Source organism: Aquila chrysaetos, chromosome Z (genome assembly GCF_900496995.4).
Source record: "Aquila chrysaetos chrysaetos chromosome Z, bAquChr1.4, whole genome shotgun sequence".
NCBI lineage: Eukaryota > Metazoa > Chordata > Aves > Accipitriformes > Accipitridae > Aquila > Aquila chrysaetos.
The window spans coordinates 46,825,923-46,850,722 of NC_044030.1; the positions used below are offsets into that span (position 1 = coordinate 46,825,923).

General features: G+C 36.7%; 1 protein-coding gene across 13 annotated transcripts in view; it reads right to left on the reverse strand.

Moving 5' to 3' along the window:
• Positions 1-24,800, reverse strand: part of TRPM3 (transient receptor potential cation channel subfamily M member 3) — a 468,388-nt gene that overhangs the window by 146,733 nt on the left and 296,855 nt on the right. For all 13 annotated transcript variants that reach the window (XM_030003866.1, XM_030003862.1, XM_030003868.1 and 10 more), the window contains exons 2-3: positions 2,017-2,096; positions 1,137-1,341 (exon numbers count right to left, since the gene is read on the reverse strand). In XM_030003866.1, coding sequence (XP_029859726.1) covers positions 1,137-1,341; positions 2,017-2,096 — 285 coding nt within the window. The remainder of the gene's footprint in view (positions 1-1,136; positions 1,342-2,016; positions 2,097-24,800) is intronic.

Below are 24,800 nucleotides of genomic sequence, written 5' to 3' on the forward strand. Positions count from 1 at the left end.
CTCTCCAGCAATGGTCTTGCAGATTTTTAGGTGATTGGTTATCAACTGAACACAAGGCATCTGTGATACTCTCGGAGAAATGACCTAATTTTCTATCGGTTTCTTGGTGCAACAGCGTCTTCTGGGTTTTGCCAAAAGAAGACATCCATCTGGGTGAACGGAACCATCCTCTCAAGTAATCATACCATCTCCAGCACCTATGTATCCATCTGAGGAAAATATCTGGCTCTTGCTAGCATAGTACCTGAGCTCTTCATTGTCTCTAATCCATCTAGTATCATGACAGATCTGAGAAACCTGTTGGGAAGAATTCAGGCAAAGAAGATGGTACTGGGTTGCTGGGCAGGTTATTCTGCAGAGCACCCAGGAGTCCTCATTCTGCCCTCACTGCTGCCCAAAGCAGTGTCTTGGCTGCAATGTGCTAGGTACATACTCATCTTTCATTCCCAAAGTCCCAGGTTCTGCAGTTTAGATAGAGCCAGAGAGATTCTTCCTTTCATGTAATGCCACATAGAAGAAATATATGCATGGGTTAGTGTGCGTGCTGGAAACATCTCTCCAACTTAGTGGAGCAATGCCTTTGGATTAATATACTTTGGTATTGCTCCATAGCATTGTATTATGGTTAAGTGACTTGCTCAAGGAAATCTGTAGCAGAATAGGGATTTCCCAGTTCCTAGCTTAGACACCCACTCACTGGGCCTCTTGTTTCATTGAATGATGAACCAATAAGTCTAACTGGTCTATCCTCCGATATATGTCTGGAGGAATATTAAAAGAAAGTTGGTATATTTCAAATTTGTCAGCCCTGCACCCACACTCAGCAATTGGACACCATAGTTGAATTCTAAAGTTATTCAGAAAAAGAGGGACAGCTAGCCACTGGAAGAAAATTGAGATAGCAGCACTTTAGCATGTCTTCAGTCTTCATAAAGGTAGCCCCTCTTACACTGCACTCCAGCTTTTACAGTTAATTATGTTCACCAATTCTTTGGGACATGATACATAAAAACATATGTTACGGTCTTACACTAAATAATACTTTAAAATGAAGTTAAGAAAGAATGTTGTTCATTCTTTGTGAATGCCTTTTTTGAGCTAGCAGCATTATTTATCTAAGAGAAAAACATGGTTACCATAGCTTTATTGGAGTGGCCTCCTCCTTGGAACTCAATGGTTCCAAAAGCATCCGTCGGGCTGAGCTGCGTGTGCTTGCTGATGGACCACTTCTCCGACTGGATGTCATTGCGAGTGAGCCTGCTTTCATTTTTCTCATTCTGAATAACGGAGATGCTTGGAGTCAGTCCAACATGTTGTCCTATTAGACGTCCACAGCAACACCTATGACATTAAACAAATGGAAAACTTGAGTCATGTGCATACATAAACCAAACAGAGGAACAATCCTAAATGGCCTACAAATCTTCCAAAAAAAACCCTTTTCAACTCTGCTGACCAGTTTCCTGCTATCTGAAGCCTCTACTTGTGGAAGCAACACAGTACAGATATTACCTTTTCTTTCTATGATCTTGTTTACTTTGGACTCTCCTGTATTTTAAGAAAATCATGCTTTGTTCTAAATATGTACAAAATGAACTTAAAGAACATTTTCTACTGTCTTCAGTTGACATCAGGCTAAATAATCAGCTTTTGCATGGACTAGCACATATTTTAAATTGGTAGTTCACTGCAATTATTTTCTTTTGACAGTATTGTATATCATGCATCCAGTTTAGGTAAATATTCAAGGCACTGAATATTGAACTAAAGAGATAACGAACTTAAACATCGATGCTGATCCACTTTTGATTTATCTTTTTTTTTTGATGAAGTAAGTTTTTAATTGTAAACAAATAGTGCCTATAGGAATCCACCACTCCAGATATAATTCAACCACCTTCTGATCAAATAAGTCTTTACAAACTATTTATATCCATATACATATGTATGCACACATATATATAGACATTTTCTTGTAATTGACTTTCATTTTTCATACAAGTAGTATGCAATTACCTATGGGGGTCTTTGGTGCTGGGTATGATATGAACACATTCTCTCTTGTAAAATGCTCTTTCTATCCATGATTTCTGTGCCTAAAAAAGAGAAAGGAAATGCCATGAGCTCTGTTTGCTTATTAAACACAACTTACAGTACAACTGAAGAGAAACTTCAAACACAAAAGAAAACTTCACTGACTTTGCAGATACGCAGTGCACATTTTGCAAAGAGCAAACATTTTGCATTAGAACTATGGTTTCCTTCTACAGCTAAGCACCCAACACAAGCTCTTAAGATTACTTTCATATTCACTAGCCAGATGACTTTGATGCTGTCACCTGTATTCTCATAGCAGGAATCACCGGAGAAGAATTAATTCAAACTCTAAAGCTTTCTGCATAGAGAGAAAAAACACACCCATTCATTAAAAACACTTTAAAAAAATCTATTTCCATTTTAGTGATACAACTAAGTCAGCTCTAATTAAAGAAAAATAATCTCAGAAACTAGAAAAAATTCTCACCATAAAACTTATAACACCGTGATTCCAATGCAATTTTTAATATAAGTACTGAGAGTGCTGTTTAACATGGAGCCAGAAAATACAGTTTCATATGTGGGCATCTTACCGGAAAAAAAAAAAAAAAGGAAGATCTGTTTCTGAAACGAGACACAAAAAACTCTGATACATTAAGAGTCAGATCACTTGCTGATGTAACCTCTAAAACTGACTGAGTTCAATGAAGCTATGCCTGTTCATAACATTCAAGATCTTCCCCCACGTATTCACAGGAAAACAAGTAACTTCCATCAGCGTAGTCTTAATTTTCAGATACACAAGAGATCTTTTTTAAAAGAAAGATAGATGGGTAGCAAAGGAAAAAAACAACAAACGAGACTTTCAGAGCTCTGAAATTCTTTTAATTATCTACACAGTCCTTACTCCATATAATATGAATTCCAGGAACCTCACTAAAAGACTCCCCCAGAAAGAATTCAATTTTTTCATTTAATAAGACGAGTTGAAACTTTCCTTTAAAAATTCATTTCAAACAGAAAGATTTTATAAAATGTATTTAAATATTAAAATTACCTATGTAATTGCACAGCATAGACAGAACAATAAACTATGAACTATGACAAAGTTACCTGAGAGTTAAATAATGCAAAATGAGCTTTAGATAACTGAAAGGAAATCTGAGCATCTTACATCTATAAAAAGAGAAAATACGAAATTGCCTTTATAACATTACCTAACTGACTAAAGTTACCTCTTACTATGTGAGGTTAGATAGTAACCTATCTAAGTATTAACTTTACTAACTAATGTTACCTTACTAACTATCTAATGTTAGCTTTTCGTCAACTCAGTCTGCATCCTGTTTTTCATGTTTAATCCCAGAAAGCTGTGTTTCTGGGACTTTTGAAAATCATTGTGAACTGTGGAAATTTCTTGGAGTCAATGAATGTTACTAGCATAAAATACCATAATAAGAATTTCTAGCTACATTCATTACTTATCAGTCTCAGTACATAAAAAGTTATTATTTTGCCTTTTTCACAGAAGATAATAACTTATTGGATCTAGTGGTCACTCATGTTACAATATTTTATCTTTGCTCTACTTGCATTGTCATTTGAAAAATCTGCTAGACTTCATATTTTGTAGAAGTGGCAGACACCCTAACATGACTTTTACAGTCAGGAAAAAGAAAAGTCTATTAAAAGCATTATTACTTTTACTTACTGTAGTAAGTACTTACTGTACTGTACTTACTGTAGCAAACAGTTGATATATTACAGAATGTGGGTCAAGGTTTGTTTCATGTTTAAGCAAAGGACAGTTAAATACAAATTCTGAAAAATCTAAAAAAAAAGTTTTACTTTACATAGGATGGACTACCTTGAAGTTCTAATATATTATCAATTCTAAATGCTTACAAGCCTATGATACAGGCAATAATAATAATAATAATAATAATAATAATAATAATAATAACCATCATCATCACAACATTGTATATTATACAGTCAAATCAGCTTAGAAGTCTAGTGCATCATTGAATAATTTCTCAATTTAGTAGTCTTTTCAGGCAAAGAAAGGCTTTTTATAAACTAACTTTCTAGAACTGTCAAGGCATCCAGAGTGAACTTTACAAACTTCATTCAATCCTTTTACTGCAGTACTTTTGAAGCTATAGTAGGTAGGAAAATTAGGGTTTTTCTTTTTGTTGAGTTTTGTAGAGAAAGAAAGGAAGTTACCATTATTATTCATGTATTGCAATGCTAACATTTGAAATTACATTACGGACCTCACATGCTTGAAATTTCTCCCCTTCAACCTCCAATAGTGCACAAGCTTTCCATATTGCCTTAAGAAGACGCACACTGATACGAAGCTGCAGATTTATAAATCCCCTTTGTTGTATATACTTATAGTAAATTTTTGACAAAAAAGGAGCACTTATAGAATAATGCCAGTTTTATCTTCATGCTTGCTTGCTTTACCACTAAATACATGCCTGCAATACCCTTTATCTTCTCTAGAAAGCATGAAAAGATTTTATAAGCCAACTTTTCTTCCTGGCATCCAAAACCAGCTCCTATTCCAGAGCTTACATAGCATATGATTATCATTCATGTTGCCAAGACTCCCTAAAAATATCCATTACATTTCATAAATTTTGCATACTCTTCTGCAAACAATTTACCTTGGTGAATTCACTTACTACATAGACCTAATGTGTATTTTCTGAAGATGGCCACTAATTCAATTTCTCTAAACCTCAAGATCCAATAGAAAAAGGTGCCAGAACAAGTACTTCACTGAAAAATTTTTCCTTAGGTATACAAACAGGCTTTCAAAAACCAAGAAACTGACATTTAAAATTTGTTTTCCTACTCTTTTTCATACTGTCTTTGCAAGTAGAAAAGAAACCCAGCTGTGTTAAATATAAAAATTTGCATTTGAATTTTCATCATACTTCTTCAAATGTAATATTGCAAAAATAATAGTCTGATTTAAAAAGTTCTTTATTCACATCAGGAAAAAAGACTTCCCAGCTTTTAGATCTCAAACAATATACTATCCTACCCAGCAGAGTCATAATGTCACAATACACTATTTACTCATTTCATAATTCCTTGTCCTTCCAAAGTAAAAACATCTGTTTTCACTGCCCTGTGCCAGTTATCCTTCTGTGACAGAGATGATACAGGGTTCAGAGTTATAATAAATTATGTTACTTGCCATAGAGTCTTCATAACAAAATTAGAATAACTTGAGGAAATCAACACATTCATAACAAAACAGTCTGCATTAAACTCTTCTTTATAATGTGAATTAATAAAGTAGTAAAAAGTTTAGAAAAGTATAGCAAAGTATTTTCAGGAATAATAGAGCAAGAAGCTTATCTTCTCTTTCTCTTATTTCATAAATACTCCTTCAGTATTAATTCATAAGACAATGTGAAGTCCACAGTGAATTCCTAAAGTACATGCCATACTTATACTTGGATTTAATTTACTCATAGCTTAGATTTCCAGGTTAAGTCTCTCTCTTTATCAGGCTAGCTGCAAAATCCCACCAAGAACATTTTTTCTCCTTCTTCTTTACCTGAGCATCAAACTTGGCGTTTTAGTCTGTCCCGGAGCAAACTCTGCTGTCCATGTTTCCCTGCTGCTGGTCATCACTAATAACACGTTTGCGACCGCCCCCCGAACAAGGCACTCGGTCCATCCGCAGCGCAGAGATGTGAGAGTCAGCGAAGCCCTTGCACCCATTAGCTGCTTGGAATATGCTGCTGTGGGATTAGCCTCATTAAGGGTTCGGTGGACACTCACCCGCAGCCCCACAACACCGCTTGGTTTGAACATCTAATCTGACGCCAAAAGAAAAACAAATCCCCTGAGAGCGTGGATTTAACTGGCACAAGCCTTGACGAGCTTTTTTTTCCTCCCTCTTCTTTCCTCGTTAGAGAGAGAGCTTGTGAAAGTGTGATAGGGTGCTCTGAGTTCTTAAGTTCAACCCCGGAAAACAAATCCTTCAAAAGAAACAGTGTACTAAACTGGAATGAACCTGAGCACACAAGAGAGATTGTTAGTCTCCGAAGAATGAAACCAGTGTGTTTATTGGTTAACTGTGAGAAATCTATACACAGTTGAAATATATTGCAATTAATCAACAATGGCACTTTTCCAGAGAAGCTGGGGTTTTTCACTCTTTCTCACCACAGTTGCTGTACTGTAGTGAATGTAACTTTTCAGAAAGTCATAAACATAAACCTTTGTCTTTCACAGACAAGAAGCTGCATTGTTTTCAGCTTAATTAAAAGTTAGTAACATAAAACACAACTTGAATGTTTACAAATTTGGGGACTACTTCTTTACTGTACCCTCTTGATATCAACACTGAGGAACAACCTTTTGATGTGAACAACACAAGATTTTTTTAGTACATAGCAATTATATGTGTTCAATTACTTACTTCAAGCGTTTACCAAGTATAAAATACTTTTACTCTTCCTCCCCCCTGCCAAGTTTGGATGAATTTCTCTCTACTCCTACATATGCATGCATACCCTCCTTTACTTTTCAATAAGCCTGCATCTAATGCATGGAAAACATTCTGTCCACCCTTGGCACTGATGAATACACAAGCACTAAACTATTCTGCATGTAGATTAGCTTTGATGGGCCCAGGATGGGCAAGGCTGAGCATATGCATCAAGTTCTAAACTTCTTATACACATGTTGAGAAGCATCTGCTAGACTGGCTAATCCATGAGATATTTTTTTCTCTCTTAGTTCCCTGAGTTCTTTGTGTAAAATACATACATGTGTTTTGTATGTAAAGTATATATGAAGTATGTACATATGCACACTCTGTATGCATATATATACACACTCTGTTCCAGCAAAGCTACGACCTGTGAGATTTCTCTACCACACAGTTCAGAGCAACAGAGGCTATGTGCACATCTTGAGATCTCTTTAGCACAGGAACAGACCAAAGGTGGTCTGTGGTGAACAGCAAAGGTAGAGAAAGTTGCAGGGTCAAGAGAGCAGCTGGTAAACAGCTCAATGAGGTAAAGTATATGACTGGGGAGTCGGCAGGAAAAGTCTGCTGGCATTTTAACACAAGGGAATTTGGTTTGGTTGAGAGGGTGGAGAAAGAGCGAGGGGAGGAAAGGAAAGATTTCACATGATTGAGATAATTGAGTAAAAATCCAAATCTGACTTTGAAGTGAAACTTCAGTACTTGGCCTTGACAAGATTCTGGAGATTGCTCCTGCATTCAGGTTTCAGCTTGCAAAGTAACCTGGGGCAGAAGCCACACCTTTCATCTTAAGAAATCAACACAAGCAACAACAGTTATACTCATTCACATATGTTACCTGGTGGTAGAGTGAAGGATGTTTTATAGATAGAGACTTAGGTAGAGTTGGCATATACCACTGATGCTACAGGAATTTATAACTGTCTTTTCCATAGTTCATTTAAAGATGCGTTAATGTTATACGTCTCTGGCAATGAAATTACCAGTACCATAGACACTTCTGTATTTTGAGGAGTAATAAGAAACAGCAAATAAGCAGAGAGCTGTTTTTTTTCAACATTGTGCAACTGCAAAATAGCGCTTTCAGAGGTGAATGCTGCACATTTAATGTTACAAACATACACATTATTTAAATTTTCAACCCAGCTCACTGTTAATGAAACAAACTCTCAAACAGCAGTTAGCAGTACTGACTCCTAAAAGAGGACAGCAAATATAAGAAATTAATCAAGAACAGAATTTTTTCAGGAAGATAAAATCTGTAAAACTTTAACATGTTATATAGCTGGGATGCTTAACTGCTGACCTCTGAATAAACATTATTTTAAAAAGAGCACCAAGAGTGACAACTGTAGAAACCTGCAATTTCAGTGGCAGAGCAGGACTGAGGCAGTTCTAACCCTCTGCTTCCCAACTTTATTTATCTCCAACAAGTAACCAGGTTATAAGACAGGTTTCATTGGGCAAGAGAGGTGTTGTTAAAAAGCCTTTCTTACCTTGCAGTGGGGCAGAGAAGCTGGACAGGCAATGGAGTATTACTGAAGCAAATTACAGCTAGGATTTGCAGGAGCATCTGGTGACTGAACTGCATCAGTGCTATTGCAAGCTGATGCGATTAGTGTGCCTTAATCAAATGGGCACTTTTGCAAATCCCACTGTCTCTGAGTAAAGACCCTGTATCCGCAAACTTCTATAGCTAGATTAGTACAAAGGATGGCAATGCTTCAATATAACCTTAATTACTAGGTGTGCTCAAGCCAAATTTCTACCCTTCCTTTCACCATTGCCCAGTTATAAGCATTATAAGCACTTTTATGTCTTGCTTGAAGCATTAGGAATTGACCTCTCTGGACATTAAGGTAGGGATCATTAGACTATCCCAAAATGTTTCATTTTCTAACAGACGTTTATTACCAGTAGCATCTTAGAGACTGGCCATCAGGCCTTTACCCATTAGACCTGTACTTCTGTACATTTTGTTCTTTTCTAACTGATTTCCCAACCACTTTATCATCAGAGTTGTCCCAAGAACAATGTTGAATTGTCTTGAAAATCAAGCTGTATTCACTACAGAGTAGGAGGGCATAGAATGCAGTCATTTATTACTACAGTATGTTTCAGAATTTATCTGTTAGCATTGTTTACTAGATGTAAATTTTATACTGTACATAGAAGAAATAGAGTAATTTAAAAAAAATCAGGAACTTTTCACTCAATACTTTATGATTTTAAGCATTATATCTGACATTTTTCTTACTGCAAGGTAATGGAAATGAAAATTTTATGTCTCTGTTAACGCTGCTATGCAAATTTGTATTTATGCTTTATATATTTTCAGAACATTATATAGACCAAGCACATGTGACCAGTCATTATTATCCATGCTATTGATAAATTAACTGGAAAGATTAACAGACATTTCAAAAAGAACCAGGGAGAACAATTAGATCCAAGAATTGGTGTAGACATCCAGGCTCCTACAGACCCCCTCAAGATCAGTAGAAGTGAAGGGGAAAATTTTAAAGAAAAACTTATTAAACTGAAGGATATATTGTAAAGAACAATTTCAAAAAGTTCCCCTATTTCCTTCTTATGGGTACTGGCATATAAAGGAAAGAATTAAGCCTATTGACTTCATTCATGATGTTTCTTTAGAGAAATATTTATGATTTCACCAAATCTGCTGTGAGGTTAAAGTTGTTTGAATAAGTAAATAAACCTTTTTGAGCAAGAAAGCCCTACTTGACCAGATGATGGGTTCATCTAGCCCACTACCCTGTCTCTCTACAAGTGCCATAAATAGGTGCTAGAGAAAAGGGAAAACATGTCAAATGTATGTAACGCTTTTTCCTAATAGTTTCCCAGCTAGCAACTATTTTCTGCTCACGGACTTTCTGCATTGCTGTGATTTCTACATGTTCTGTAACCCTCCATGGGCTTTCCTCCACAAACTTGCCTGACGATTTCATGCAAACTTTCAGCATCCTTATCATCCTTCTCCCTGCTGGAGGGGGAATCAGTTCCTTCTGTTTCTTTTGAATGTGACTTCTCATACTTTCCCATGATATTTATTACTGAGAAGCAGTGAACAGTCAGTTCCTGTCCATCCTCTTCATACTAGTCATGGTTTTCAAGATACATTCTTAATATTTTTTTTTCCCAGATTAACCATTTACCAAGTATTTCCACACACAGAAACCATTTGTTACCTTTTATCATCCTTGCTGCCCTTCTCCAAACATTTCCAGTTAATTTTATCCTTCCTTCTGGGAAGAACCAGAACTGTGCGCCCAAGGTGAACTACAGATTGTTATTGTGACAAGCAGACGTTCACTGTTTTGGTATCTATTCCTTTCCTAATAATTCCTATAAAAAATCGATTTGGTTTTCTTGACCACCACAGCTGACCACTGTGGTAATGATTTCACAGAGGTATCTAGCATAACCCCAATATTTCACTCCAGCGTAGTAAAGAATTTATAATACTAATTGTAAAGAACTGCCATAAAAATCAAGCTGTTTTAATCAAAATCTGACAGAACAGCAGTACGCCTATATGAAGTTCTAATTTATGTCAAATGTAGCTTAGCCAATCATAATGAAACATGGTATTACAGAAGTCTATAGGTGCACATACATAACTAGAAAGTAGAATATACAGGAAATATTTTTCTGCCATTCAGCGCGGGCAGACTATTTATCTTTTAAACCAGTCAACTTGGTTTTGGCTTCTAAAAAAGTGTAAAATTATTCCTGACTCCTCAAATTAAGGAAAGAAAATAACCTTCACAATAAGACAGATCTCATTGCTCTCTAATAAAAAATTGTGAGGTTAAAATGCACATGTAGGAGTTTTGCACTGAATCTAGTTTTGGTCTGAACTACTTGATTTCTAAAGTGCTCACTCTACCCCACGAATGTATAACATTGTCTGATCTCTCATTAGAATGAGGTGGTTTTACTAGCCACTGTGTAGGTGCTGAGTTGATGAAGCAATGAAAATTAAAGTGTACATAATTGTATGAAAGGGCCTGAAGGAATGGGGATTGCAGATGTTCCCCAAGCCTAAACATTCAAATGGACCAATTATACGCCACTGTTCACATTTCATGTCATTTTCCAGCCCTGCAGTTATTCACAAGTCCCTCTTGAGCCCCCTGCGTAATGCAGCCCCACAGGCATCCTTTGCTAGAATGCCTTGGTTGAGGTCCTGGTTTTACCACCCTCTAGCCTTCCTCCAGACACTGTTTTGGAGAAATGGAACAAGAGAAGAGCCAGTTATAAGAGATGAGACAACACTGCTGATCAGCTCTTTTGTCTCCCTCTTCTGCTGAGCCAAACTCATCATTTTCTCAGACGCAAAAGAAGGGAAGCCTCCCATAGCTGAAGAAAGGAAAAATTCAGTCTGCCCACTGAAACACCCAGAAGGCAAAACACCAGAGGATGTTTCTTTTGGGCAGGGCAACATCCTTTTCCCTCTCTACACTCATCTGTGCTTCTTCACCGACTTGTCCCTTCTCTTCTCATGGAGACTCCTTGCATCTAAGTACCTCCTATGTGTCATCCCGTTTGAAACCACCTTCATTCACCAAACCAAGTGCAAGCACGATGCTGCCTCCTCCACATTGTCCTGTTGATAACTCCCCTCTTCTGTTTTGCTTGGCACAGCAAGAGGGAGTACCAGTTGGGCTCCTGGCAGAAGGAACAGCCACCCCAGCTCCCTGCACAAACACTGTCACCAAACAGACACAGGACAAAAGTCCAGGGGGAAGCATCTCTCACCCTGGCAGCACAGTCTGGTGTAGCTGTGATGCTTAGGTTTTCTGTGTCATAAGGGGAAATTCTTAATTCTGTTTTTTGTTGGCATTTTGGAACTATGTGATTTTGAATATATGAGCGCTTATTATTCAGACCTGATAAGGTCAGTTGTTTGATATGGAATAAACTAACAGCACTGCTGATAATCATAGTGCCCAAGTTGCATACATTGGCATGAAACATGTTATGATTTCTGATTATGTCACATCATTAAGCAGATAGGGTCAAGTGGAATTTGCATTATTAACTTAGAAAAAATTAAACCAGTTTCAAATCAGGTAGGAAGATTTAAGAAGGCAGTCTAAAACTTATTATCTCTTTGGACTAATAATTTTAAGTTGACTTCAGCTGCAACCAATAGAGACCTGGAAACGTATTCTTTCTGTCAAGTCTTCATGGCTGTAGTTTTTTACAGGCTCAGAGAAAATTCTAAATGTGCCTATTCTTTGTATGTAGCCCAATCTGATATACCAACATCTCATATGAAGGAGGGATAAAATATTATGGAAATATTTCAGGTTGATACTTACGTTTTTTAATTCTCCAGTGGAAATTTATTTATATGGCCTGCATTTTAAAGACAAAACAAAGCCAGGCCCATAAGTTTGCTATGAGATGTGCTGGACTAATGTGACATTTTTTGAGATATTTAAGCTGGTTAGACATAAACTGGGACTGCCTGTCCAAGTTTCTCATTTCTGTCTTAAAGTACAACTGTGTAGAGTACTAGATCTTCACTGCAGAAGTAGCAGGACAGAGATTTCTGCAAGGAAAGAAACTGCAAAAGATACATTTCAGAATACGTAAGGGCAGACCAAAATATTTAACACATTAAGAAGTAACTAGAAACTGGTGAGATACAAAATTACATTGGAATTCCAAGCATAAATTGAAAGAAACTTGCCTATAGTAGATGATTCCCCCAAATAGGCATATCTTTTCTCCCCCTTTTTTTCACTAATAATGCAAGTTTCATGCCTATTTTTCCAAATGTCTCTGTTAACAGCCTCATAAAGAGACCATTTTGTGAAGATTTTCTTAATTCATTATATAAAATTGCAAACTGCTGCCAAATCAAGTGATCACTATTGGGATGGAAGGGGACAGAAGAATGTGGGAGCAGTCATTATAGATGACTAGTTCACAAGACAGGGCATTGTAACAGTCCAAAGTTAGCACAGAGGACTTGCATCAATCTCTTTCACTAAGAAAGAAAAACTGGCCAAAATTTTCAAGAGTCACAACATTTATTAATATAGCTTCTTTTTATGGGAAATCTGGCATGATGAACCTGTCAACATGAAAGCAATTTTGTAGTTCCTTCACCTTTTATGTCCAGTTCTGGTTAAAAAAAAGAGAAAGTCTTTAGGTATATGAACAGACACCAGAGACAGGCGTGGGAAAGAGACAGAAAACACACTGCTTGAATCACATTAAGACTCCAAAGCTCTAGTGCACAGCAGACATCCCCAGAGGGCTGAAATGACTACAACACTCAGCACAGACTTTCTGAGAAACCATTATCATGGGACAGCAATCGTCAACAAACCGTGGTTTACTCTAATTCACTGAACTCTGGCACTAGCTTAATCCCGCTCTAGTCTGGAGAACAATATGGCAGAACCTATGGAATTTATGTTTACAGCACAGTTGCAAGGCATGTCCTCCACTGTGATGAGGTATTGCCAACAGAGGTTATTAACTTTTTAAAAGATTTTCCTGGATATCACACAAAGTCCTGTACAGAAAACAGATGATCACTGCACCCACCATACACGGAAATCCACAATTAGCACTGGTATTGGAAACCATTTAGAGCACTAACCACACCAAAACATGGGACTAAGACATGGGTTCCAGGCTGTAAACACACCATGCCAGATGGAGAACTTCGTCCCCAGATTTTGGTAAAATGTCAGCCATGATGTCTGAGCTATTCTTGTAACTACCTTTGTGTCAGATTCATCAGTGTGTGCAGACTGTGCTGGAAGGTAGGAGCGGTACCCTTGCAGACCACTTTTGTCAACTTTATTGAACAAAATATGGGTACTGAAGTGCACAGATCCTATATGTATGTAGCTATTTCATTTTCTGTCCGACAACCTGCATTTCTTACTTTTCCTTTACCAGTACTTTACGAACCAGATTTTACTGATTTCTGCCCTAGGAAACATCAAATAACAGAGAGATACATTTTAGGCATGTGTCAAGCCTCATGTATCATTTAGAGTCTGATAGCCAAATTGTGGCATTGTGCTTTCAGCATTAGCTTCTTTATATACAACTTGTGAAGAGATGGTGGACATATTCGGAATGAAGTTACAACAATATTGGTCTCTCTAATCTGCCATTCCAATGGCATTATAAAGAACAGTTCCAATATTTTTTTTTTGTTTTAGATGTCTGTTTTTATTACGTGATCTGTTGTGTGCTTTGATTTCAGTGATAATGTTGATCTGAAACCAAATGTACTACTTTAGGTAACTCTTATATAAAGTGAAGAGTTTAATAGATGATGCCAGTGACATACAACTTGAAACCAAACCGAATAAAATGCTAGCAAGCCTTGACACTGATGTCAAATAGAGCTAAGGAAAATACTTCTCAGCAGATTAGGTCAAAATGGATATTTTGACGTTGACTCACAGTTGCCTTTCACCAAACATGAAAGTGGATGGAGGAAGTAAAGACAGGGTTTTAGGCTTAAGAACTTACATCCGAGTCACAGCTATTACTCTGGCATTTGCACTAAGTGGGAATGGGAAAGCATTCAGACATATAATGCATTACAAAAGGTAAATGCTTTCTTTTCACTTTTGTTGCATGTACCTGCCCATGTCTGGTCAGAACAAAGCGAGAAGACGCACTTCCAGGAAGAAGCTGGAAGCACCACTGAGGTGGGCAGGGGAAGAAAGAGCAGCCCTCCAGCCTCCACAGTGACTCCTGCAGCCAGGAGCGTGGCAGCTCTTTCCTCCAAAACCCCAATTTGGAAGGTCTGGATCCTTCCATAACACTGCACAAACAGCTATTCCTCTCCTCCCAGTGCAGACCATTCTTCTCTGCCTTGTCTCTCACAATGCAATGGAAAATATCAGAGAAAGTCCTATGCTTCTTGATAGATCTTCTCCCATGCAACCCTTAGTGGCTTTTGTTGTTAGGGAGGGCAGGAGGCAGAAAAATCTTTTATTCATTAAAAACATCTTGTGGCCAGTTGCTTATCAAACACATAGCAAATCTGAAGTGTGGCTCATAAACCTGTTTCTGAGAATGGAAACTTGCTCCCTGCAGTAACAGTTAAATTTCTTTTAGAAACACTTCTACAAAGTTTGGCATTACAGTATTTTATTTCCTGGGGATTTTGGCATTATAATATTTTGGCATTAGTATAATCTAGGTTTAGCTGTATAGTTAGCTTTTTTTTTTTTCTGTTAAGTACCCAGAGATTGTTGACATTTGATTTTCCTGAAAAACAATATCCAAGTTTCAATTGTCCACCTAATGCAATGTTTCAGTTCAGGAATAAATGAATGAGAAAAACACAACTGAAGTATAACTTGATTAAATTCCTGAATTAATCAGGATTGTAGTAATACCTTATAGATAATTTTTCCTTATAAAAAGATGGTTTTATTGTAATGCCTACAACACATTTGCATAACTGTGAGTGAAGAAGTTGAAAACATCAGGGAATATGAGCATTTATGAAGCCATTGGAGTGAATGATCAATTTGAAACACTGTCAGATAAACCCTGATTCCAATATTGTGAACAGCACAAGAAACTGTTTTTATGCACTTTGCTTATGCTTTGAACATACAGCGCTGTCATGGAGGAAGCGTGTTAATTGTGTAATGATGCAAGCAGCATATTTAAAATGTCATAGTTCAGCAAATCTGAAATAGTTAGACAGTCCCTTGTAGAACTATAAAGATTTCGTACCTCTGTTCTTAGGTATATTTCTGCACCAAATGTTTATAGCACTATGTAATTCAATATTTAAAAAAAAAATGTTCAGATCACATATTATTTTGTGGCCTATATTGCTGCATCAATGCAAAAATCAGTCATGCAAAAACTAGCAGCGTATTTATAGTTTTCTGATCTTATTAAGCCCACAAGAATTCCATGTCATGCAAATATCTGTCAGGGTCAAGAGACAAGGCATTATTTTTTTTACACCAAGGAATTTTCATTACCTTTCTAGTATTTTTGACTCAGTTAGAATCATAACTACACTTGAAAACTTGAAGACCTTTGTCACACTGCAATATTTTTCATCCAGGTTGTATTCTCCAGTGTTGATCACTGCTCCTTTACTCCCGTTGGCAATAAAACATTATTTTTTTCCTTCATTCTGTCAACAGTCTATACTGATCCAACTTCAATTAAAATAAAGATCACTGTGACTAGTGCTAACTCTTCCTCCCTTTGAGATGAAAGCCATCAGACTATTTAATAGAAGACCCCTATAACATTCTGAAAAATTTCACACGGATGAAATGAAAAACTGCATAATTCTATCACTTAAATTTTGAGCCCAATAGTAGATAAGTGCATGATGCAAGATATTTTTGTCATATAGTTCCAGCTGTTCTGTGACCCCAGTATGACTGTAAAAGCACACACATTTTTCCAAGATGCGTGTACTAAAAGTATTAGCAGGCTTTTTTTTCTTTTCGCACACATGAATCCATTATTCTTGTTTTCTCCCTGATGTTTTGTCCTAACCATGTGGCTTAAACAGAAGTAAACACATAGTAATCACCAAATATGATGTTATAAAGTTTCATGACTTTTCTTCAGGGTCAAAGTAGAAGGAAAAGAATAGCTTTGAGACAGAATTTCTTATTAAATCACAGACCAAGAAAAGAAGAAAATCACAGGAAATATAAATTAAGTAGGTGCTTCTAGTGTTTCTTGTTCTGAACAGGGGGTCTTACTTTAAAAGGACTGTTGAAAAAAAAATCAGCTAGTACCTTAGTCTCAGGAAGTTTGAAACTTGGTTCAATCTGCTGAATTCCTCAAGCAAAGACATGATACAAAAACTCAAGCAGGATTTTAATTTTAAATTCTTATGTAATATATAACTTTAAGGGTGATCTATACCAGAATTTAATCATATTAAGCATGATGTGTATCAACACACAATTATGACCTACATTATATATAATAGCAAATATTTCACTGGATTTTCCATCCTATTTTAATTTATGGATTTAGCTTTGCTTGATATTTGAAAGTTTTACTGAAAGGCCTTCTTTCAGCTTATTCTGGCTTTGACTTAACAAGACTATTAAGCCAGTCCTACAGTTTCGTTTCTAATCCTTGAATTAATACTAGGATTACAATGTTATAGTTAAATTGGGTGGGCCTCATTAAATCTCAAATCCTGCAAATTCTTCTATGTGGGCAACTCACAGTGTCATGACTTTGGAAAATTTGAAGGACTGGAGCCTAGCAATGAGGAAAACAAGCCCCATGCTTTCATATTTCTACCATACTTCCTTGTGCTTTTAGCCACAACAGTTAGCTGATTCTGTGTACTAGTTTCATGTACCAGCTGCCAGAACTGGTCTCACCAAGAAAATGATACTTCCATTGCACGGTTCCTTACATGCAATTTTCTTGCAACTGTATATATACATGTGTGTGTATATATATATATGTCTATCTCCTGAAGCATAAAACACAATTGGGGTGGGGGAATCTCCCTTACACCAATCCAGAAATAAACAGCAAGCATGAATACACTAGGTGAAGCCTTGGAAAGAGACTGACTCATGGGCAAAATGTTGTAAACCTTCATCACCCAATAATCTCACCCTCTGGGATTGGGCCCCATATCTCTTTCTCCCCCCAGATTTGAAATGAATAGTTGCGATAAGGGCTGTTGGTGGATGATAGCCCCCTGCAGAGAATTAAGCTTACAACTTTTGCACTGTTACAGGAAACAGCCTGGCAAGCCACGGTGAAGGCATTTGAACACGAAGACAGCAAGAACAGAGCTGTCTCTACTTTTGGTAGATCTTATCCTCTGTTTTTTCCTCCAGTACCTAGTAAAATATTTTCATGTGAATAAACACATTTTGTGGAACAACTTTCTATGAAGTATTGAAATTTTTTACATAGGCTAGTCAATCCCTCTTCCTTCTCCCTCATAAAGACTAAATGACTTCCTTAAACCAATCTTGACCTCAGTTTCAAGCTATAGGCTCAAGGAAATAAGCGTTGCTATGACTTGTGCTATCAGCTGCTCAATCCGGGTCGTCACACATGGCTGTTTTTACTTGGAAAGGTATAGGAGAGAAAGTGGAGTTGTGATGTAAGACAGCTTAGACCATATAGTGTAAAACATTAACACCACTTGTATGGGAAATAAAATTTCCACCCTGTCACCCCACAAAGACTAAGGTGGAGTTCAGTGTTGCTGAGGGGTCAGACAAGACTGGCCAAACTAGGCAGCCTGTTCATCCACTGATCACAAAATTGGAACTGCAGTCCCTACACACAAGGTGATTGATGTGAATATTTCCAATAGGCACTTAAATTGTTTTTTGGGGTTTTGTTTTGTTAAGATGTTTTTCACTTTTGCCTGCTATGAGACTTGCACTAAGATCTGCAGTGACAGAAATCAGAACACAATCATGCCTGAAGACCCTTATTCCTTGTGCTGAAACTACTTTGGAAAGCAAGATGGTAGGGCCCTTTCATTACATTAATACAAATCAAATATTGTCTGTTAAAAGACAATACAGTGCTAATATTAATCATATTGAAATCTACAGTTGTTGTTCAGTTCTACATACACACAAATGTACATATGACTGAGGATAAAAATCACTGCTGCTCTCCACCGCTATATGTTGAGTGCAGCTTGCAATGTTCCAGAGGATTCTGGAAGCAATTAAACACACAAATTGCAGCTAATTAGAGCTTCTGAGTTTAGTGAATACTCATAGTACAGAGATGGAAAAAAACTAGTTGAGGAGCTTAGTCTTACTATTTGCAAAGTTGTATGATGGGGGTCATTCACAGAGAGGGCATGTAAGCAGCTTTATATTACTTTCTTGTTTTGACTTGTCTTTGAAATAAGGATTTTAATGTAATTTTTTTTAGAATATGAAGTTTTGAATATGCTGGATATTAAAATCTAGTGACAGGGGAAAAAAAAAACCCAAACACCTTTTACTTAAAAAAGGCTTGTGCAATTTTTCTTTTTTTGTTGGGTTTAAATCCCCTGGAATTTGATTACACAGCACATTCCAGCTATTTGCCCCAGCAGGCCCCTCTATCAGGACTTGCTGATTACTACTTATGCATTGTTTCAATGTGAGCCCTTGAAGGATTTCATTTAATACAGATTAGTACCTTTATTAAACTGTGGTTAATTGAAGCCTCTGAGCTCTGCTAAATATTGTTCAGTGAAGTGGATTAGTTGTTTTAATTTGTTGCTCTCTTACACAAAAAAACCCCCACTGAATGAAATAATTACCTTTTCCATTGGGCTACTGATAGTGACAATTGCTATAGAGCTTTTAGTTTTCATGTTTTAAACTGGCAGTTTTCTAACTTACAGAGTTGCTTATGGTTCAGCAAACATAGAAACTAAGTTGACCACACTAGCACTCCCTTGGATTGATTTAATTTTTAAAAAGAATAAATTAAGGCCACCACCAAGAATGTCTTACCAAATGTATGACTAAAATCTGGCACTGTTTTCTGTGAAAGAAAAAACAGAAAAAAATATGTGCTGGAACATCTTTAATTCTTATTTTAAATTTAATTGTTTTCCTAAGGGTTTCTGTAAATAGTTTTTTATCTGACTACTTTATTCTCAGTTGAACAGCAATATTAAGAAAGATTACAAAAATTTAAGGAATAATCTTGTACCCACCGCAGTCGGTGACTCATTGAGTGTCACTGACTCATTGAAGACTAATTTATTAAAGGATTATTTAGAAAATCTTAGATTCTAAATGAAGATGTCTGCCCCATTATTTTTCACTGTTGACTTCTTAGGGAATGATAATTTAGGTCTCAATTAAAAATAATAGGTCATGTGAATTTTAATATAATATAAATATATATATAATATAATACTGTGTGTTTTAGTCTGTGACCGATTTACACTGGAAATGCTTTGTTTAAAGATAAAAACTAATCCTTAGTAGGACTTGGAAAAGAGGATTAAGGAAAGAAAATAACTCACCAAAAGCAACGGTATCTAAAACACCTGGAAAAACACCTCTGCTTCTATGAGCGAGATGTGGTAAAAAAATGACTCCTGTTTTTGCCCAGCTGAAGAATTTCGCATAAACTAAAAGGCACAGTGAGGAAAGGCTCAGGTCAGAGTCACAGAGGGATACCTCTGATTGCTTTTTTAAAGCAGAGCTCTAGCTAGCTTTGCAAACTCATAAGAGTGGAATAAAGTTGCGGTGGTGGCTGCATACAACAGATATATAGTCTATACAACCATAGTGGCTGCAGCACAGTGGGATTCTGGTTAAGGTGAAAGCTGTTCATTACCAGCTTGGAGAGAAAATGAATAAGTACACTTAATTTATTACTATTGCTGCTGTTGTACTGTTATGTTTCCCATAGCCAAAATAATTCAAAATAAGTAACCTTGTTATGGCAAGGTAGGTTTACCAGCATAGAGGTTCATTATTTACTCTAAGAAGAGTTTAGTCTATATTCCATAAATGAGACACTTCACACCAAGTATAACTAAAAATAATAATAAAAAAGTTGTACTAGGAATTAATGACATTTTGCACTTTTTTTAGCCAGACAGTAGAGCAGGAAATAAACATTGTAGTAGAGATGAGTTAAGCAAATTTCAGAGGGGAACTTAGGAGTATCCAAATTTTAGTTTCATCTTTTGAAATAACATGAGGTGAGGACTGCATTTGGCCAAACTTTACTTTTAGTTTCTGACATGCAAAGCCACTGAAAACATATAGCATTAATGAAATGCAGAGATTAATTTGGCCCTGAACTTGTGTGATTTTATCTCAATGCTGGAAATGCTATTATGTATCAGGCTTCGGTTATTGAATTTAGTGCTCTCTAATGGGGCTTCCTTGGGTCTCTCCAGATAATACTCGTATGTAGTAAAGTGGAGTTAACAGCCCTAATATGTCTGCTACTTCATCTCCAGAAGAGGATCTGCTACAGCACATATTACAACTAAAAATGAGTGTAGTGGCTCATCTTATGCAACCTGCTGAAGACCACAGATTTACAGCATGAATGAAGCTCAAATCAGCCACATATGCTTGAAAAGAAGCAAGCACAAGCTCTGCTTATGACAAATGCTCATCTCTGGGTTATCCTCTTGTGAAGTCACTTCATCAAGACTCTGGAATTTTATGTGTGTCTTTTCACTAAATTGCATTTTTTAAGAGTCTGAAAGCTGCTGGACAGTTTGCTTATCCACATGAAGAGTATGTAAAATAGCAGCTATGATGCTTTGGAAGAATAGTTCAGAGTTTTCTTCATTTTAGCCTTTCTTTTCTACACAGATAGCTGGATTCTATGATATAAACTTGGATTTCTTAAGTTTATATCATACAAACTAAAAAGTTAAGATCTCCACAGCCATAGGACTTCAGTAAGTTTAAAACCGGGAAGCTACAGGCTCAGAGCAGAGCTGCTTTTTGCTCTAAAAGTCTAGCAATACTAACAGGATCACCTGGCTTGTTACATTACATTCTTATGCAGACAGCTAGCTAGATAAAAGATATGAAAACTACTTTTTACAGGGGAAAAAAATTGCAAAAGTTAAATAACCACGACACAGAATAAAAAAGGAAGGGATGTCACAGGATTTGAAAACTATCACAATATATCTGAAGTTTCTGAATATTTAATTCAAGGTGTTATTACTCTATTTCCCCTACAGCTTCCTCATTAGTGTCAGACTTCAACTGTAAAAGCCATTCAAATGTTGTGGGAATGTATAGAGAAACACAGAGGAAAAGAGGATATTTTACAAGGAGATACACGCAACAGACTTGTTATTCTGTAACGTAACATTTGCAATAAGAACAATTTGTTCTCAGTTTATCTTTTTGATGATGTCTTGAAGTTTTTACCACAAAGCACATATTGTAATATTAACATATTAGCTAACAGAGCTGAAGACACCAAAACAAGGGAAGGATCCAGTACTGGCATTTTTGGAGATCACCATCAAGCAGACTTTCCCTGTGACAGCAGCTTGAGAAAAGGTTAGTTCTGTTAGTACAGAATAGGTGCTACTTATGAGAGTTCTGGGCTAAACTGAATGGTGGCCCTATACACATATGTATGACTTAGAAAATGCCATTTCCAATACCTGAAAAAGAGACAGATCAGTAAATGTGCCAGAGGGATCTTCCATGGGAAAATCTTTTGGCTCAAAGCACAAAAGCAGAGCATCCCCCAGAATATCTTTCTGCTAAGGTGGGATGGACCTCATCTCTGGAAAGCAAAGCAAACAAATCCTGTTATTTTCTTTTAAACCTTTCCTCAGGAAATCCTGGGTCACCAGTTCCCATACACTCCATAGCTGCTGTTTCAGTGGGAATAATTCTGTGCTGCAGAGGACAGTGAACGTCACAACCCTGAAACTTACTTCCACCCTCTCTTTGGCAGCTGCCTTTGGAATTGATTCTCTTTCCTAAATGCCTCATTTCTTTCTCAGCTGCAACCAGAAAGTTACCTAATGCTGGCTACCTTTTGCCACTGTTATGAGCTTTCCAAACTGAGTCAGCGAAGATCTGGAAGCTCATTTATGTTTTTGTTAAGCATTTTCCCTGTGTCAGTATAGGAAAAAAATAAGATCAGCTATGAGTTTTTTAATAACAAACCATGTGTCCCATGGTATGCTTTAAAGCAAGCTTTATGCAGATTTATGTCTTATTATTACCCATAAATTCAACTTATCTCTCACCGCAACAATGGAGAAAGAACAATTCCCCCAGTAGTGTGATAGAGTTTTGTTTAATCTGAACCTTTTCAAAGGCAAGAAATGATTAAATGCCTATGCCCTCAGTCCATAATTATAAATCAACGCTGCTATCATTCATTTAAGATTTACCACTTCTAAGTTTTATCTGTAGTTACACTTTCCTTAAATTCAGTAACTTGCAGATTTTTAAATACTTAGGCTTTGTAACTTAACCCTTCTCTGTGTAGATACAAACCTACTAATGTTCAGTACAAGTCTCAGATACCAGGATGCCTGAGTCTTAAAATTAAGCATAGTCTACCTGATTCTCCTTAATGGAAATGAATGCAAAAAGCAAACCATGAAAGTACCAAGTATGACAGATTTGGAGAAGAATCTCCCTACCATACTTGTTTACCTTTGTCATTACTGAACGGGATTTTATTAGTAATTAGACACTTAGGGATTTATTCCCTCAGAAAAAAACCCACACATTATTTAAAAAAAAAAGAAAAAGAAAATATACACCCCACCCCCCATTTTAAAAACTGAAGAATCTTGATTCTGATGTAAAATTAAAAATTTTGACGAGCTGGGCTTGTTAATACAAAGTACATTGTTTCACGCTGAAATATTCTGTCAATATTCAGAAGGCACATTTTGCATACCTCTGTAAGGGCTGTTGATGTTTAAAAGAATTAGTTGATTCTGTTAGCAGGGAGAATATCTTGTTATTGACTTCAACAGGCTGAGAATCTGTGGTTATATTTTATATGGGGTGTTTGCAGCATAGAGAGGAGGAAGATCAAGGCTGTGATTACTATCTGCAGGTGTTGATACACAACTCTGCATTACAGAGTTTAGCTGCTGTCAGAAATTAAAGGTAGCTATCCATTCCCTAGCTATCTCAAGAATTTGCAGCCAATTTCGTAACTTTTTATTATTGTCCTTGGAGGAGCTCAACTGCTGTTACCAGTAAGTCAACATAAAAGTTCATTAATTTTATCTCTAAAAGGACTTAAGACTTAGACCAACATGACCTTCACTGAAGTCTCCACAACTTTTTCAAGACTATAACCCACAGCTTGAGAAGTACTATTTTAAGTAAATATCTATGGTCCTGTGGTTCTGAAGGACTGTAAAAGGCAACAGTACAGGTATGAGCGGCATGGAAGGTGATGAGATGAGTATATTTAGTATAAAGTCTTCAAGGCATGTAGCATCTCCAAACATAGAAAAATCTATCACTGACCTCATTCCCACCAACAAATGTTTAGTTAAAAGCCTGAGAAGGGCTTTCCTAGTAGGAAATCATTGCCAGAGCATTACCTATATGGCAGCACACGGTATGCTTGTGAACATCATGAAATATTTTGGATTTTGCATATTTATCGCATACATATTTAACCATAGATGATCCAACTTTGTATTCCCAAAACACTAATTGTCACAGATTTTAATGCACAAGGAAGGCAGGAGTCTACCATTTCTTCATTTCAGACATATTTCAGTTTCTTTAAGCTTGAAACTAAATATGAAATTTATATTTAGTAATTAGTCGTGACAGCTTCAGGCAATAGCCCCAACTATGTTAAACAGCTAATATTTTTCTGTTGTACTAGTTATCCATTTCACTGCATTTTAAAAACGTTTCATATAATGATTTGAATCTAAGCACAATATGAAAAGTTTAAAAAACGTTAGACATAAATTCACTGATAATTAGAAAACATGGAGAGGAAACTGCTAACTCCAGTTTCCAAAACAAGCACAGCTTTGTAATTAGCATCCATCAAAAGACTGAAAAGCTATCCTCAGTCTTCAATCACAGGTTTTCTTTTGTGAGTTAATGTATAAATGACTGGCATCTGGATCTAAACATAGTGAGTCAAATTCAGTTTCAATCTCTGTTGACTGAAGTGAGACGCGTGTGCTTACATCAAAGGTGAATTTGATCCAAAATGCACAAGAGACAACTGTTTGCCTAGACAGGCTTAATATCTTGCAAAATTAATTTTCTTTGTAACCAAATCTACAATGTTCTTCCTGCTGTATTAAATCTTCCAGGCCCTAGTTACAACATGAATGATTTATGCAGTCTTTATGTAATGCCTTTCAGGTAATTTGCTTGGCGGGAAAAAAAAAAAGAAAGAAAAGAAGAAAGAAAAAAAAGGCTGTATGCTTTTATTCTAACTGCAGTCAAAAATTAATGAAAACTCAAGGTTATTTTTAAACCTTTATTGCTTATTTAATGATGGCGTAAATGCCTTTTCCCCTTGGGACTCTACGTGTGTCAAGGCTGGTCCTGTGTTCCGTAATTGCTGGAATCTCACTTCCAGGGTGTGCAGTAAACACATTAGCACACTTTCAACACATTGCCACAAAGATCCAAAGGGAATAGGGGAAAACCCTGCAAGAGGGCAACTTGAACACCATGTGTCTGTAACCATTTCTGGAACTGAAATCAACTTTGTTGGTTTGGGATGATGA